General features: G+C 36.0%; 1 protein-coding gene across 2 annotated transcripts in view; it reads left to right on the forward strand.

Annotated features, from left to right (window-relative positions):
* The window catches only part of Znf654 (zinc finger protein 654), a 39,189-nt gene that overhangs the window by 14,272 nt on the left and 12,218 nt on the right, over positions 1-12,699 (forward strand). Inside the window, exons 3-6 of one of the 2 annotated variants that reach the window (XM_048346448.1) lie at positions 886-967; positions 3,577-3,712; positions 6,313-6,515; positions 7,172-7,311. In XM_048346448.1, coding sequence (XP_048202405.1) covers positions 886-967; positions 3,577-3,712; positions 6,313-6,515; positions 7,172-7,311 — 561 coding nt within the window. Of the gene's footprint in view, positions 1-885; positions 968-2,726; positions 3,308-3,555; positions 3,713-6,312; positions 6,516-7,171; positions 7,312-12,699 lie in introns of those variants that run through there. The other variant, XM_048346449.1, reaches the window with a different exon arrangement.

Genomic DNA, 12,699 nt, shown 5'->3' on the forward strand with positions numbered 1-12,699 from the left:
TATGTGCAATCTTAAATTATTGTGATGCTTTTTAAAAAGATAGTCTCATTTACAATCCCTTCAATAAGACATAATGGCCTGGTTTTGTATACTAGAAAGACATCCCAGAATACATCAACTCTTTACTTTTTTAAGTAGAAGGGGTTTTTCATCTTAATAGTTTTACTTAAGTATATGTGAGGTAGAACAGTTCTCTGTGTTTGAAAAAGATTCACTTGCCTGTTCTTAACATTTTTTTAAAAATAGATGTGACTTTTTTGACTGTCTTAATAGTTAATGCTGCCTACTTTTTAAAATTTCAGTCTTCATTCACATTTTAAAGGTAAACCATTTATAAAAGTACAACTTAGGCCAGACACTAGTAGCTCAGGCATATAATCCTAGCAGGCTGACATTTGAGAATTGTGGTCTGAAGCCAGCCCAGAAAGACAAAACCAAGAGACTTGTTTGTTTAATTTGAGAATTAAACAGCAAACAAAGGTGGAAGCAGAGGCATGGCTCATGTGGTAGAGTGCCAGTGTGGATCAAAAAAGACCAGTGCATAAGCCCTGTGTTCAGTCCTAATACCAAAGGGAAAAGAAGAGAAAAGAGAAGGAAGGGCACAACTTATAAATTATTAAAAGCACAAGTATTTACAGTACTTTCCAAGTAATTCATTTAAAAAGAGAAAGTACCAGAATATGAGTACTGCTATGAATGGGATAATCAAGATAAGTTTGGAGTTTGAAGAATTTTGTCATTCATTAGATACATGCTTTCATAGTGATTCTCATTCTGGTTTCGTGTAAACTTTATTCATCCACTACATTCTTGGGTTAAACAAGAGTTGTGACTAGCTTAGATAATCCTTCTGGTTTCATTCTGTTATTCATCTGTTCATTGTAGGAGTTTTTTTGAGTTGCTGCTGTTCTTTGGACGAGACGAGTTTTATGAAGAGCCTTTAAAGGATATTCTTGGATCGTTCCAGGTAAAATAGTTCAGAACTTCACCTTTTTATCTATGTCTAAAACAATTATTCTCCCCTGAAAAACAGTTTACTGTGTATGTAAAAGTTTTGCTTAAAAAGTTTTTAATGGCTGCTAAGGTTACAGTGTTTAAGGTCCTATTTTCCTGGCAGATAAATATCTTAAAGTTAATTTTTAACTATATTTCCAAGCTGTTCATAAGCAAGATTCGAATTGCACATGTGCTAGACCAGAGCTGCTACCAGGCCCATAGAGAGCTGAGTACATTTTCGCATGTACAATAGCTGCTGTAATGTAGAATGATCCTGGTAAAAAAAAATATTTTTCTTGCATAGACTACACGTGTGTACCATGCTACTTTTTCCTGTAGTAATATCCAGATTTTCTCACCTGATAGTAATCCTCTGAAGCTAAGAGGCCTAAGGTTTCATTCTTTTTGTTTTATTTTTGCATGTGGGTAGGAGAAAAGAGAATAAATCTAGGTAAGAATGACAAATCGTCTACATGTAATGAACATTAGATCTTTTACCATTTACTTGGGGATCAGCCCTGGGTCTTTTATGTTAACTTGTTTTTATTTCTCTTGTACAGATTCCTAATAAACCCTATTTTGAAAAAGTTATTAACAGTGTTAACTACCTAGTAAAGAGTTTAGCATGTAATATAATATTAGTCTCTCAAATGGTAAACATTAGAATAGACGTTTGTATAGTTTTTATTTCTACAGAAGAGTAATTAAATGACTGTGGATTGAAGTAACCAGTGGAGGATGCATCTATCCAGGGAAGTCTGACAGTAGGAATATAGGATTTAGCCTGGTGTGGTTGGTTGGTATGGCTATAATCCTGGTACTTGGGACCCTGAGACAAGAGGATAGAAATTTGATGCCATTCTGAGCTAGCTAAACACTCCCTTCCCACTCCCCATTGCCCTCCCCTGCCAAAAAACAAAACAAAACAAAAAACAAGGGTTAAGGGTAACAAAAAGACAGAGTTTAGATCCATTTTTGTAGGAAAAAGTGGCATGAAAAAAGTCATAGGTAAGAAAATGAAAAATAAATTTGGGACATGTAGCCAGCCGAAAATAAGGATTTTGTGATGAATAAATACAAGGAGGTTAAGAAATAAGAATTTTGTGCTGTGGTAAACTGCTACAGCGTGACTGAAAGAAAAGTGAGGTATAGAGTTTAAAAGTTTAAAAGTGTGGGCTGGGAATATGGCCTAGTGGCAAGAGTGCTTGCCTCCTATACATGAGGCCCTGGATTCAATTCCCCAGCACCACATATACAGAAAATGGGCAGAGGGGGCGCTGTGGCTCAACTGGCAGAGCAAAAAGCCAGAGACAGTGCTCAGGCCCTGAGTCCAAGCCCCAGGACTGGCAAAAAAAAAAAAAGGGGGAAAAAAAAAGTTTAAAAGTGTGACTATGTACTGTAGATTATGTTGTGACTTTTACAGTAATTAAGTGCTTATTCACTTTAGAGATAATAAATTGAATATCACTCCAGAAAGCCATCATAGTATTCAAGAAATGATTGCAAATGCCTTCAGATTTTTTTTTGTTCTCTTTTATTATGTTTTTAAAAACCACAGGGTTTTATGTTCGGTTGGATTTTTTTCCCCCCTTTTGGTGATAGGACTAGAATTCAGAAGTTCAAGCTCTCACTTAGCTTTTTCACTGAAGGCTGGTGTTCTACCACTCCACTTCCACCTTTTTGGTGGTTTATTGGAGATAAGACTCTCAGAAACTTTTCTGCCTAGGCTGGTTTCAAACCTGGATCCTCAGATTTCAGCTGCCCAAGTAGTTATGATTACAGGAGTGAACCTGCAATGAAATGAAAAGATTTCATTTCATATTTCTACTTTTTATCCTGAGCTATCTCCCATAGGAATGTTTCCATAATATCCACCCAAAAAATACATTTAGGTGTGTATATATTGGCATGCATATACACAAATGTGACTCTTGTTTAGAACTTCTAAAATTACTTTGTGAAACAAGGTTACTAGATAGGTGAAACTGGCCAGCTAGAATGTTTATACTTACTAGTGCCCTTGCTCTCTGCAGGAACTTAGGTGTACTCATATGATTTTTCTTCTTTTTATATCCTGGTTCTTTTCCTAAAAATGATGTGTCCTGTTAGTTTTTCCCTTAGGTTATACTTCATCCATACTTAAATGTGATTTTCTAAGTCCAATTATATATCTACTATGTAACAACTATTTGTATACAAATGGAGTTTTGTCCCCCCTACTTAGGTTAAATAATAATGCTTTCTCTTTTATATCTTAGTAACTGTCTTATTTGGCTAGTACTCATTTTATTGACAATGATGATCAAGTTTAGTTTGTAATCCCTTTTTTTTTTTTTTTGCCAGTCCTGGGCCTTGGACTCAGGGCCTGAGCACTGTCCCTGGCTTCTTTTTGCTCAAGGCTAGCACTCTGCCACTTGAGTCACAGTGCCACTTCTGGCCATTTTCTGTATATGTGGTGCTGGGGAATCGAACCCAGGGCTTCATGTATATGAGGCAAGCACTCTTGCCACTAGGCTATATCCCCAGCCCCAGTTTGTAATCCCTTTAAATTCCAATTAGAAAATGATTTTTCTTTCCTAGGAATGCCAGAATCACCTCCGCAGATATGGAAATGTGAATCTGGAACTGGTGACTCGAATCATTAGAGATGGTGGCCCTTGGGAAGACCCAGTGTTGCAAGCTGTTCTTAAAGCTCAGCCAGCTTCTCAGGAGACAGGTATGTCAGAGATTGAAAAATCACTTGTGAGAAGCAAACATAATATTGTTATCTAAGTAGAACAATAATTATTTTTATTTATAATACTGAATAATGTATTTCAAGTAAAGCATGTTTTTCTGACTTGTCCAGAAGTGACTTTTAATACTAAATCAGGTACATAGAATTAGAATCATGGGAATAAAGTATTAACATATTTACTGGATGTTGTTTACAGGGATTTGTATTTATTTCAGTTGTTTTAAGTAGGAAAACCTGGTTTGTTTTTAACCGGAAACACATTTTCACAAAAGCTCATGGAATCTTACTTACATAGGAGAAACCCTGCTACCATTATGCAACAAGGTCTCCTGGAAGAAGCCTCTTTATGAGAGCTAGCACTCTGAAATTTTTATCACCTCACTTATGGCATATATATATATATAATACCAAATGTACATTCTGTATCATGCCGAGTAAATGCTTAAGAAGTATATTTGTCACTTGAATAGCTACGTGATAACTGATGAGTGAGCTAATTAAATGTATTTCAAGTTTAGATCCTATGGAGCAGTATTTATTTTAGCTCTGTATTGCCTATTTTTTTACATACTCTTTTTAAAACAAAGATTACAGTGGTTCATGTTACCAGAAATTTTTTTGAGCTAGGAGTTGCTGCTGTTGTTTCTGTATAGTTAATCCTTTTGTTTCTCATACTCTAATATTTGATAAAAAATCATACTGGATCACTAAAACTTAGAATGTAAAGCTCAGCAGAAGTGACGAAGCAAGAAATTTAGTCAAATCTTAATCTGGTAAAAACATGCGTCATACTTAGAATAACTAGGATATTACCATTCAGCTTAGCTTAATAGATGGAGTAGGTTATGAGTGGAGGTTAAGTGGACAAGTGGTTGATTCTCAGACTTCAGAGCAAACATGCCCTACCGTGGTGGTAGGGTTATGATGTTGTGAGGAGACAAAGAAAGAACAGAAAAAGTAATGGAAAGTGAGAAAAAACTATGAAAAAGGATCAGGGTATAAGTAATAGTGGTATGGAGAACTCAAAGGATACAAAATAAAACTCTGATGTGTGAATCTTTGAAAGAAATTAAAGAAAAGAAACAAGACAGTTGGAGCTTAAGACAGGTTGGATTACTAGGAGAAATTACTAGGAGTCACATATAAGAAAGTCCAAGTTTAGAGCTGGAAAAAAACCTGTAAAATGTGGCTTGAGTGGATAAAAGGTAGAGAGAAGACAAAGCTTCAAAAGATGTTCATAGAGGGAAAAATGATGATTGAGGCTTTATGGTTAAGCTTTTCTAAGTATGAATTCTTGGTTGGTCTGAGGTTTGATGGCCCTGTAGGTAGAGAATGATTGAAATTAAAATGATTGAAATTAAAATAATGAATATTCCTTTCTTAACTTACTAGTATACCTCCTTTTAGGAAAAGCTCTTCTAGAGCCTCGTTAATATGAATGATTCTAGTTAGTGCTCATTAAAGATGAGAATAAAGTTTTATTTTTATAATAACTTGAAGTGATCATTTATCATACATTATATAAAGCAGTAAGATAGTTGTTTAAGCCAGAATAAAACATTACTTATAATCAACCTGGTTGTTTGAACATATGTAATTTTAAAACCTGAATTCAAAAAATCATAAAATATAGGGTCTAGTACTGGCTTTGCCACTTGCCCATTTTTGTCTTTGGGCAACTTATTTAACTTTTAGAGGCTCTTTTTCTTTTCATTTCATTTCTTTGAAAGTCCTGGGGCTTCAACTTGGGGCCTGGTCACTGTCCCCGAGCTTCTTTTTGCTCAAGGCTGGCACTCTACCACTTGAGCCACAGTGCCACTTCCGTTTATGTGGTGGCACTGAGGAATCTAACCCAGGGCTTCATTCATGCTAGACAAGCACTCTACCACTAAGCCACATTCCCAGCTGGGAGGCTCAATATTTGATCACTAAAATAGATAATATAATTAATAATGGTCATATGTTGTTATTCTATTGAATAATTAAGGTTATCTATATATTTTGAAGTTCTCTGAATATGTTGCTAATTATACTTAGTAATGCAAGAACACATGATAATAAACAATTTGATATTACTTTTGGATTACTTTAAAAAGTAATGAAGTACAACATATCCAGCATTTCATTTACTTATATTTCTCTATAATTAAGTTGAATTAGTGTGGCTTTAATGTGTTAATTTAAGATTCAGTCCTCTAACTACATACTAATGAAAAATTGGGGCTGTGAGAAAAATAAATTATATAATATGCAACAAGAAAAACACAGACTGTGCTATTCAAAACATACTTTTAATAGTTAATAAACTGAAAGATTTTTTCTTCTTATCAAAATTCTTACTTATTTTTACTTTTTAAATACTTTTTGTTATTTAGACTGAGGAGTCAATAATATGTTAAGCATTATTTTGGTGTCAATCTTATTCTCATCTTCCCAGCCCCACACCTGAATATACAAAGGAAAATGTTACTGAATTCAATAACTTGTTAATCACCTTAAAATAGCTTATTTCAATGGTAAAGCTTCAAACAACAAGGCTTGAATCTTTTTTGGAAGTAGAAATCTGTTTTCTTTTTCAGTGAACAAATATTTAAGTTCTGAAAACCCGCTGTTCTTTGAACTACGTGCCAGATACCTAATTGCCTGTGAACGCATACCTGAAGCAATGGCTCTTATTAAATCATGTATAAATCATCCAGAAATGAGTAAAGACTTGTACTTCCATCAAGCACTCTTCACATGTCTGTTTATGTCACCTGCAGAAGATCAGCTATTCCGGGAGGTATTGAAACTATTTTTTTTGTCTATTACCATTTCAACCCTATCTAAAAAACAAACAAACAAAAGCCATAATGTTGAATTCCTTAATACCAAAGATTTCCATATTATGTTATTTAGTACTACCTAGTACCATTCTTTAAATATACTGAAATAAGGCAGAATCTGATTTTAAGAAATAACTAAACTAAGAAAGGGACTGGGGATTTAGCTCAGCGGAACCATGCCAAGGCCCCGAGTTTGGTCCTCGCTCTAGAAAAAAACAAAAACCTGTAAGATTAAGAAAATATGAGTACTTGTTTAGTATTATTGGGTGTGATAAAAGAGGTCAAATGCTAAGCAAGATTTTTCCTATTAAAGTATTAAGAGGTGTAATGTTTTTTGTTTATTTTGTTTATTAGAAATGCAAGAATGTGTCTTTTCATAATACTGACCCTAGGTAACTATAGTCATGTGCATTAATTAGAGATGCTCAGGGTAAAAAAATATATGTAGACATAGACAGTACAGTAGAACTGTAAGACCATAAGTACATGTCTGCAAAATACATCATCATCATTGTAGAAGAAAACTAAAAATCCATGAATGTTCTCTAAGAAATGTTTAAATACTTTTGCAGTTAGCATTTTAGTGATAATGTTTTTCACTTTATGCTTACAGCATTTAATGAAAACTGACTGCAAGAATGGAATTGACATTATCTGTAATACTGAGAAAGAAGGAAAGACGATGTTAGCCTTGCAACTCTGTGAATCCTTTCTTATTCCACAGCTCCAGAATGGGGATATGTATTATATATGGTAAGTTTTCACAATATAGAATTGAAATGATAAGATGGGAAACGGAAAAAGTACTTGATTAACAGGTATTCTAGGTATTTTTTTTAATTCATGAAAAAATGTTGAGCTGTTTTTTTTAAAAACTGCAAAAAGTGGATAGGCAATTTTAAAAAGAGCCGAATCAATAAAAATCCCATGCCACCATAACTAGATTAAATCTTTAAGGTATTTGTAACAATCAAACAATTATGTTGAATTTCACTTGGAACATGAGATTTTTTTTAACTTGTAAAAATTTATTTAAAAGTTAGGGTATTTGAAATTGCAAGTTAGTTTGTAACTGTGTTATTTTAAATGTAATTTAAGTGTTTTTAGGAGTGTAAGTGAAATACAGGTGTGTTACTATTCTACTAACTGAATACTTTCCTTCAGGATACACATGCACATACACACACGCACATGCACACACATATGCACACAAACACATATACACACACCAAATTAGAAACAACCAACAAAAAAATGACCACTTTCTCATTTTATGAATGTGTAAGAGAAAAGTTTGATTTACTAAAGATAACCATTGTCCCAGAGCTTCTTTTGCTCTAGGCTAGCAGTCTCAGTTGAGCTGTAGCAACATTTCCAGTTTTTTCTCTTTAGCTTATTGGTGATGACAGTATCTAATGAGTGGAGCTGGCGGCTCATGCCTGTAATTCTAGCTATTGAGGTTGCGATATGAGGATAGCTGTTCCAAAAGGTAGCTTAGGCAGGAAAGTCCATAAGACTTATTAATCACTAGAAAACTGGAAGTGTAGCCTGGAGTGAAAAAGAGCTCAGGAACACCACTCAAAGCCTTGAGTGCAAGTTCTATAACCAAACAAAGAAAAGGGCTCCTGGACTTTCCTGATGGCACTGGCTTGAACTGCCATCCTCGGATCTCAGCTTCCTTAGTACCTAGGATTACAGGTGTGAGCCACTGGAACCTGGCATTTTCTTCCTTTCTTCTTTTTTTTAATTTAAATTTTTATTGTTATTATCAATGTGCTGTACAAACAGGATGACAGTTACATAAGTCAGGTTTCGACAGTATCACCTCTTCCTTTACTCTTTCCCACAAGGTGTCTAGTTCATTTTAAACATAGTGTCTAATGAGTACCACTACTGCATTTATTAACCCTTTTCCCCTTCATTTCTGTGCCGCCCTTATCATCCCAGAGACAGATACACAGACAAAAAGAAAACAAAATCAGCAATTAAGAAAAAAACATGTTTTCATTTCCTAGAGTTCATTTTGATGAATATTATTTTTTCTTTATTGTGAAAGTGAAGTACAGAGGGGTTACAGTTTCATACATAAGGCAGTGGGAACATTTCTTATCCAATTTGTTACTCCTTCCCTCATTTTTCTCCCCCTCCCCATTTCCCTCTCCCCACCATGAGTTGTACAATTGGTTTACACCATATAGTTTTCGAAGTATTGCTGTTGCATTGGTTTGTCTTTTTATTCTTTGTCTTTAGATTTTGGTATTCCCTTTCCTTTCCCAGTTCCAATACACATATATACATCTAGGGTACTACAATCAATTACAGTGATAGCGGGTAAAATCACGGGAAAGAAATACGAAAATAAAAACGGTACGGTTTCACAACTATACACGGAACTCAAAAAATTAAATTCCTCCAAAACAAATCCTGAACCAACTGGCCCCTCAACAAATGGGCTAATGACCTAAAAAGAGACTTCTCTGATGAGGAAATAAGAATGGCCAAGAGACACATGAAGAATTGCTCGACATCACTGGCCATAAAAGAAATGCAAATGAAAACAACACTGAGATTCCACCTCACCCCAGTAAGAATGTCCTTTATCAGGAAAACTAATAACAAATGCTGGAGGGGATGTGGCCAAAAGGGAACCCTACTACATTGTTGGTGGGAGTGTAAACTTGTTGAACCACTCCAGAAAGCAGTAAGGAGGTTCCTCAGAAGGCTAAACATAGAGTTCCTCTATGACCCAGCAGCCCCACTTTTGGGCATCTACCCAAAAGGTTACAAGCAGGGCCACACTAATGCCACCAGCAAACTGTGTTCATCACAGCACAATTTGTCATAGCTAAAATATGGAACTAACCCAGATGCCCCTCAGTAGATGAGTGGATCAAGAAAATGTGGTACATAAACACAATGGAATTTTATGCCTCTATCAGAAAGAATGACATTATCCCATGGATGAACTTGGAAAAAAATCATACTAAGTGAAGTGAGCCAGACCCAACAAAACATGGACTCTATGATTTCCTTCATTGGGAATAATTAGTACAAGTCTAGGATAGACCTAGTAGAAGATCACAATAGGTCAAGAGCTATGCACATATGCACATAAGATGATGTTAAGCAAAATGAACTTCAAGTTACAGAAACAATTTGTATATCATTGTTGTTATTTTTTATTTTTTATTTTTTTGGCCAGTCCTGGGCCTTGGACTCAGGGCCTGAGCACTGTCCCTGGCTTCTTCCCGCTCAAGGCTAGCACTCTGCCACTTGAGCCACAGCGCCACTTCTGGCCGTTTTCTGTATATGTGGTGCTGGGGAATCGAACCTAGGGCCTCGTGTATCCGAGGCAGGCACTCTTGCCACTAGGCTATATCCCCAGCCCCTGTTATTTTTGATATTATGTTGTATGATCATGCACATTTATCATGTCCCTGTGTATTTTGGTCTAACTTCTACATATGAAAGAAAACCTGTGCCGTTTGTCTAAGCTTGGCTTACCTCACTTAATATGATTTGTTCTAGATGTACTCATTTCTCTACAAATGACATAATCATGGCTGTGTAAAAGTCCATTGTGTGTAGGTGCCACATTTTTTTCATCCACACATCATTTGTAGGGCATCTGGGCTGTTTCTATAGGTTGGCTGTTGTGAAAAGAGCAACAATGAACATGTATTTACAAGTGCCTTTACAGTATCCTGGCTTGTGATGGTCTACAAAGTCTTAGTTTTGATGGCCTGCCCTTCTATTTCCTTTGTCTCTCTCCTGTTTGAGTGCTAGCACCATTTTTCTTCTAAAGGTTATTTTTTTTTAATTTTAATTGATGAACAGGAATCTCTTTAGTTGCAAATTGTCTTTGACTATTGTATCCTGGTTTGCCTTGCCCTTTATTTCCTCTTTCTATAGACAGAACCATATTCACAATCCATTGTTCCTATATCTCAAGCCAATGGATGTATGTGTGCATGCTGAGTGAGTACTGTGCTTTCGAAAGGTCTGAGCAAAAGAAAATGTAAGCTTCACTGGACTTCTGGAATCCTAAATTAAGTTTTTAGGGGTTTTTGTTGTTTGTTTCTTGTTTTCTTTCAAAATCTAACTTGCAAGTAAAATCTGAAATTCGATTTTGTAAGTATACCCACAATGGAATTTTATAACAGTATTCTGAGATTTCTGCTTTTCTTTTTTTTTTTTTTTTGGCCAGTCCTGGGCCGTGGACTCAGGGCCTGAGCACTGTCCCTGGCTTCTTCCCGCTCAAGGCTAGCACTCTGCCACTTGAGCCACAGCGCCGCTTCTGGCCGTTTTCTGTATATGTGGTGCTGGGGAATTGAACCTAGGGCCTCGTGTATCCGAGGCAGGCACTCTTGCCACTAGGCTATATCCCCAGCCCTCTGCTTTTCTTGATAGAAGGCTGAAGTCCATTTAATAGTTCTCAGTTGACAAGCTTACTAGAATCTTGGGAAATGTTTTTTGTTCTTAACAAAAGGGGAAAAAAGATTTTTGTCTTTAAAACATTGTTCCCTGAGTAGTCTCAAATTATTTTTGGTAAAAGCTAGAAAATAAATTTCTTATACATTTCAAATATGTTAAACATTCACTTACAAATTAAACAAAATATATCCTGGGATCATTTCTAATTATTGTCTTAAAACCTGTTGCAGAGATATGTCTTATGAAATATAGTTGATATGTTTTTCTTCATATCTCTTTTAAAACATGAGAGTAATTATTTAAGATATTCCTCAGCATCCTTTATTTCATCCCATATGTACAAAATTTAAGAATACAAGAGCTACCAAATAATGAGGAGGATGTAGCTCAGTAAGTAGAACAGTTGCCTTGTATGCATGCCTGGTTTGATTCTCAGTCACAGACACACGCATTTAAAAAACTGAAAAAGAAAACTGTAAAAAGATGTTGAGCCGGGAGTCAGTTGCTCATGCCTGTAATCCTAGCTACTTAGGAGGCGGAGATCTGAAGATCATGGTTCAAAGCCAGCCTCGGGAGAAAAGTCTGTTAACCACCAGAAAACCTGAAGTGACACCTTGGCTCTAGTGGTAGAGTGCTAGCCTTGGGTTGAAGAGCTCAGTAATAGCACCCAGGCCCAAAGTTCAAGCCCCATGACCAGAAAAAAAAAAAAAAGATGATGAATAGTAATAATCTCAATTTTTTTTGTATAAAAAAGTAGATTAACAAGATAAAAGCCAAACAGTTAACCACCAGAAAACCTGGAAGTGGTTCCTTGGCTCTAGTGGTAGAGCTCTAGCCTTGAGTTAAAGAGCTCAGTAGAAAAATGTAGACTAACAAGATAAAAGTCATCAGCTAATACAAAATTAGATGAAAACTTACACATATAGTTTTAAACTAATACAATCTATAACTACTGTAGGGAAGATGGTATTGAAAGGTTATCATATTAAAGTATGATCTGAACCATAATACACAGCTGATCTTCAAATATTTTCCAAAAATCTGCTTTCATCATCATTTGGCTTCAGTCTCTCCTGCTGCAGACTAGCAGGTACAACAGCTGTCCCCAACCATCATGTTTTAAAGTTGAGACCCCACCAGAGACACAGGCCTCAATCAAGTCAGTTTCTCCTAACACACTAAAAGATTAAGGAAGTGTCAGGGATAAATAGAAGACTTGGTTCCACCTTGATTTTTAGGGTTATTATTTCTAGAAAAAAGGTATCTCACTATGAAGTACATATTACCACTGCAGATAATATATAATGCTGTACTGAAATAAAGGTCGCTAGCTGGAGGCATGGTTTAAAATACTAGAGCTTTACTTGCCTATCTTGCCCAAGCTATGAGTTTTATGAGTTCAAGCCTGAGTTCTGTCTCTATGGTGCCCCAAATACACACATACACAGTGTGTGCATAAATAAATAAATAAATGTGTCTCTCTTTTCCAAATTCTGAGTTCTTGCCACTACCCCTTGTGCAATAGGCCAATTAAAATCTAAGTTGAGGGCTGGGAATATGGCCTAGTGGCAAGAGTGCTTGCCTCCTACACATGAAGCTCTCGGTTTGATTCCCCAGCACCACATATATGGAAAATGGCCAGAAGGGGCGCTGTGGCTCAGGTGGCAGAGTGCTAGCCTTGAGCAGGAAGAAGCCAGGGACAGTGCT

This window comes from Perognathus longimembris, chromosome 5, assembly GCF_023159225.1.
Source record: "Perognathus longimembris pacificus isolate PPM17 chromosome 5, ASM2315922v1, whole genome shotgun sequence".
NCBI lineage: Eukaryota > Metazoa > Chordata > Mammalia > Rodentia > Heteromyidae > Perognathus > Perognathus longimembris.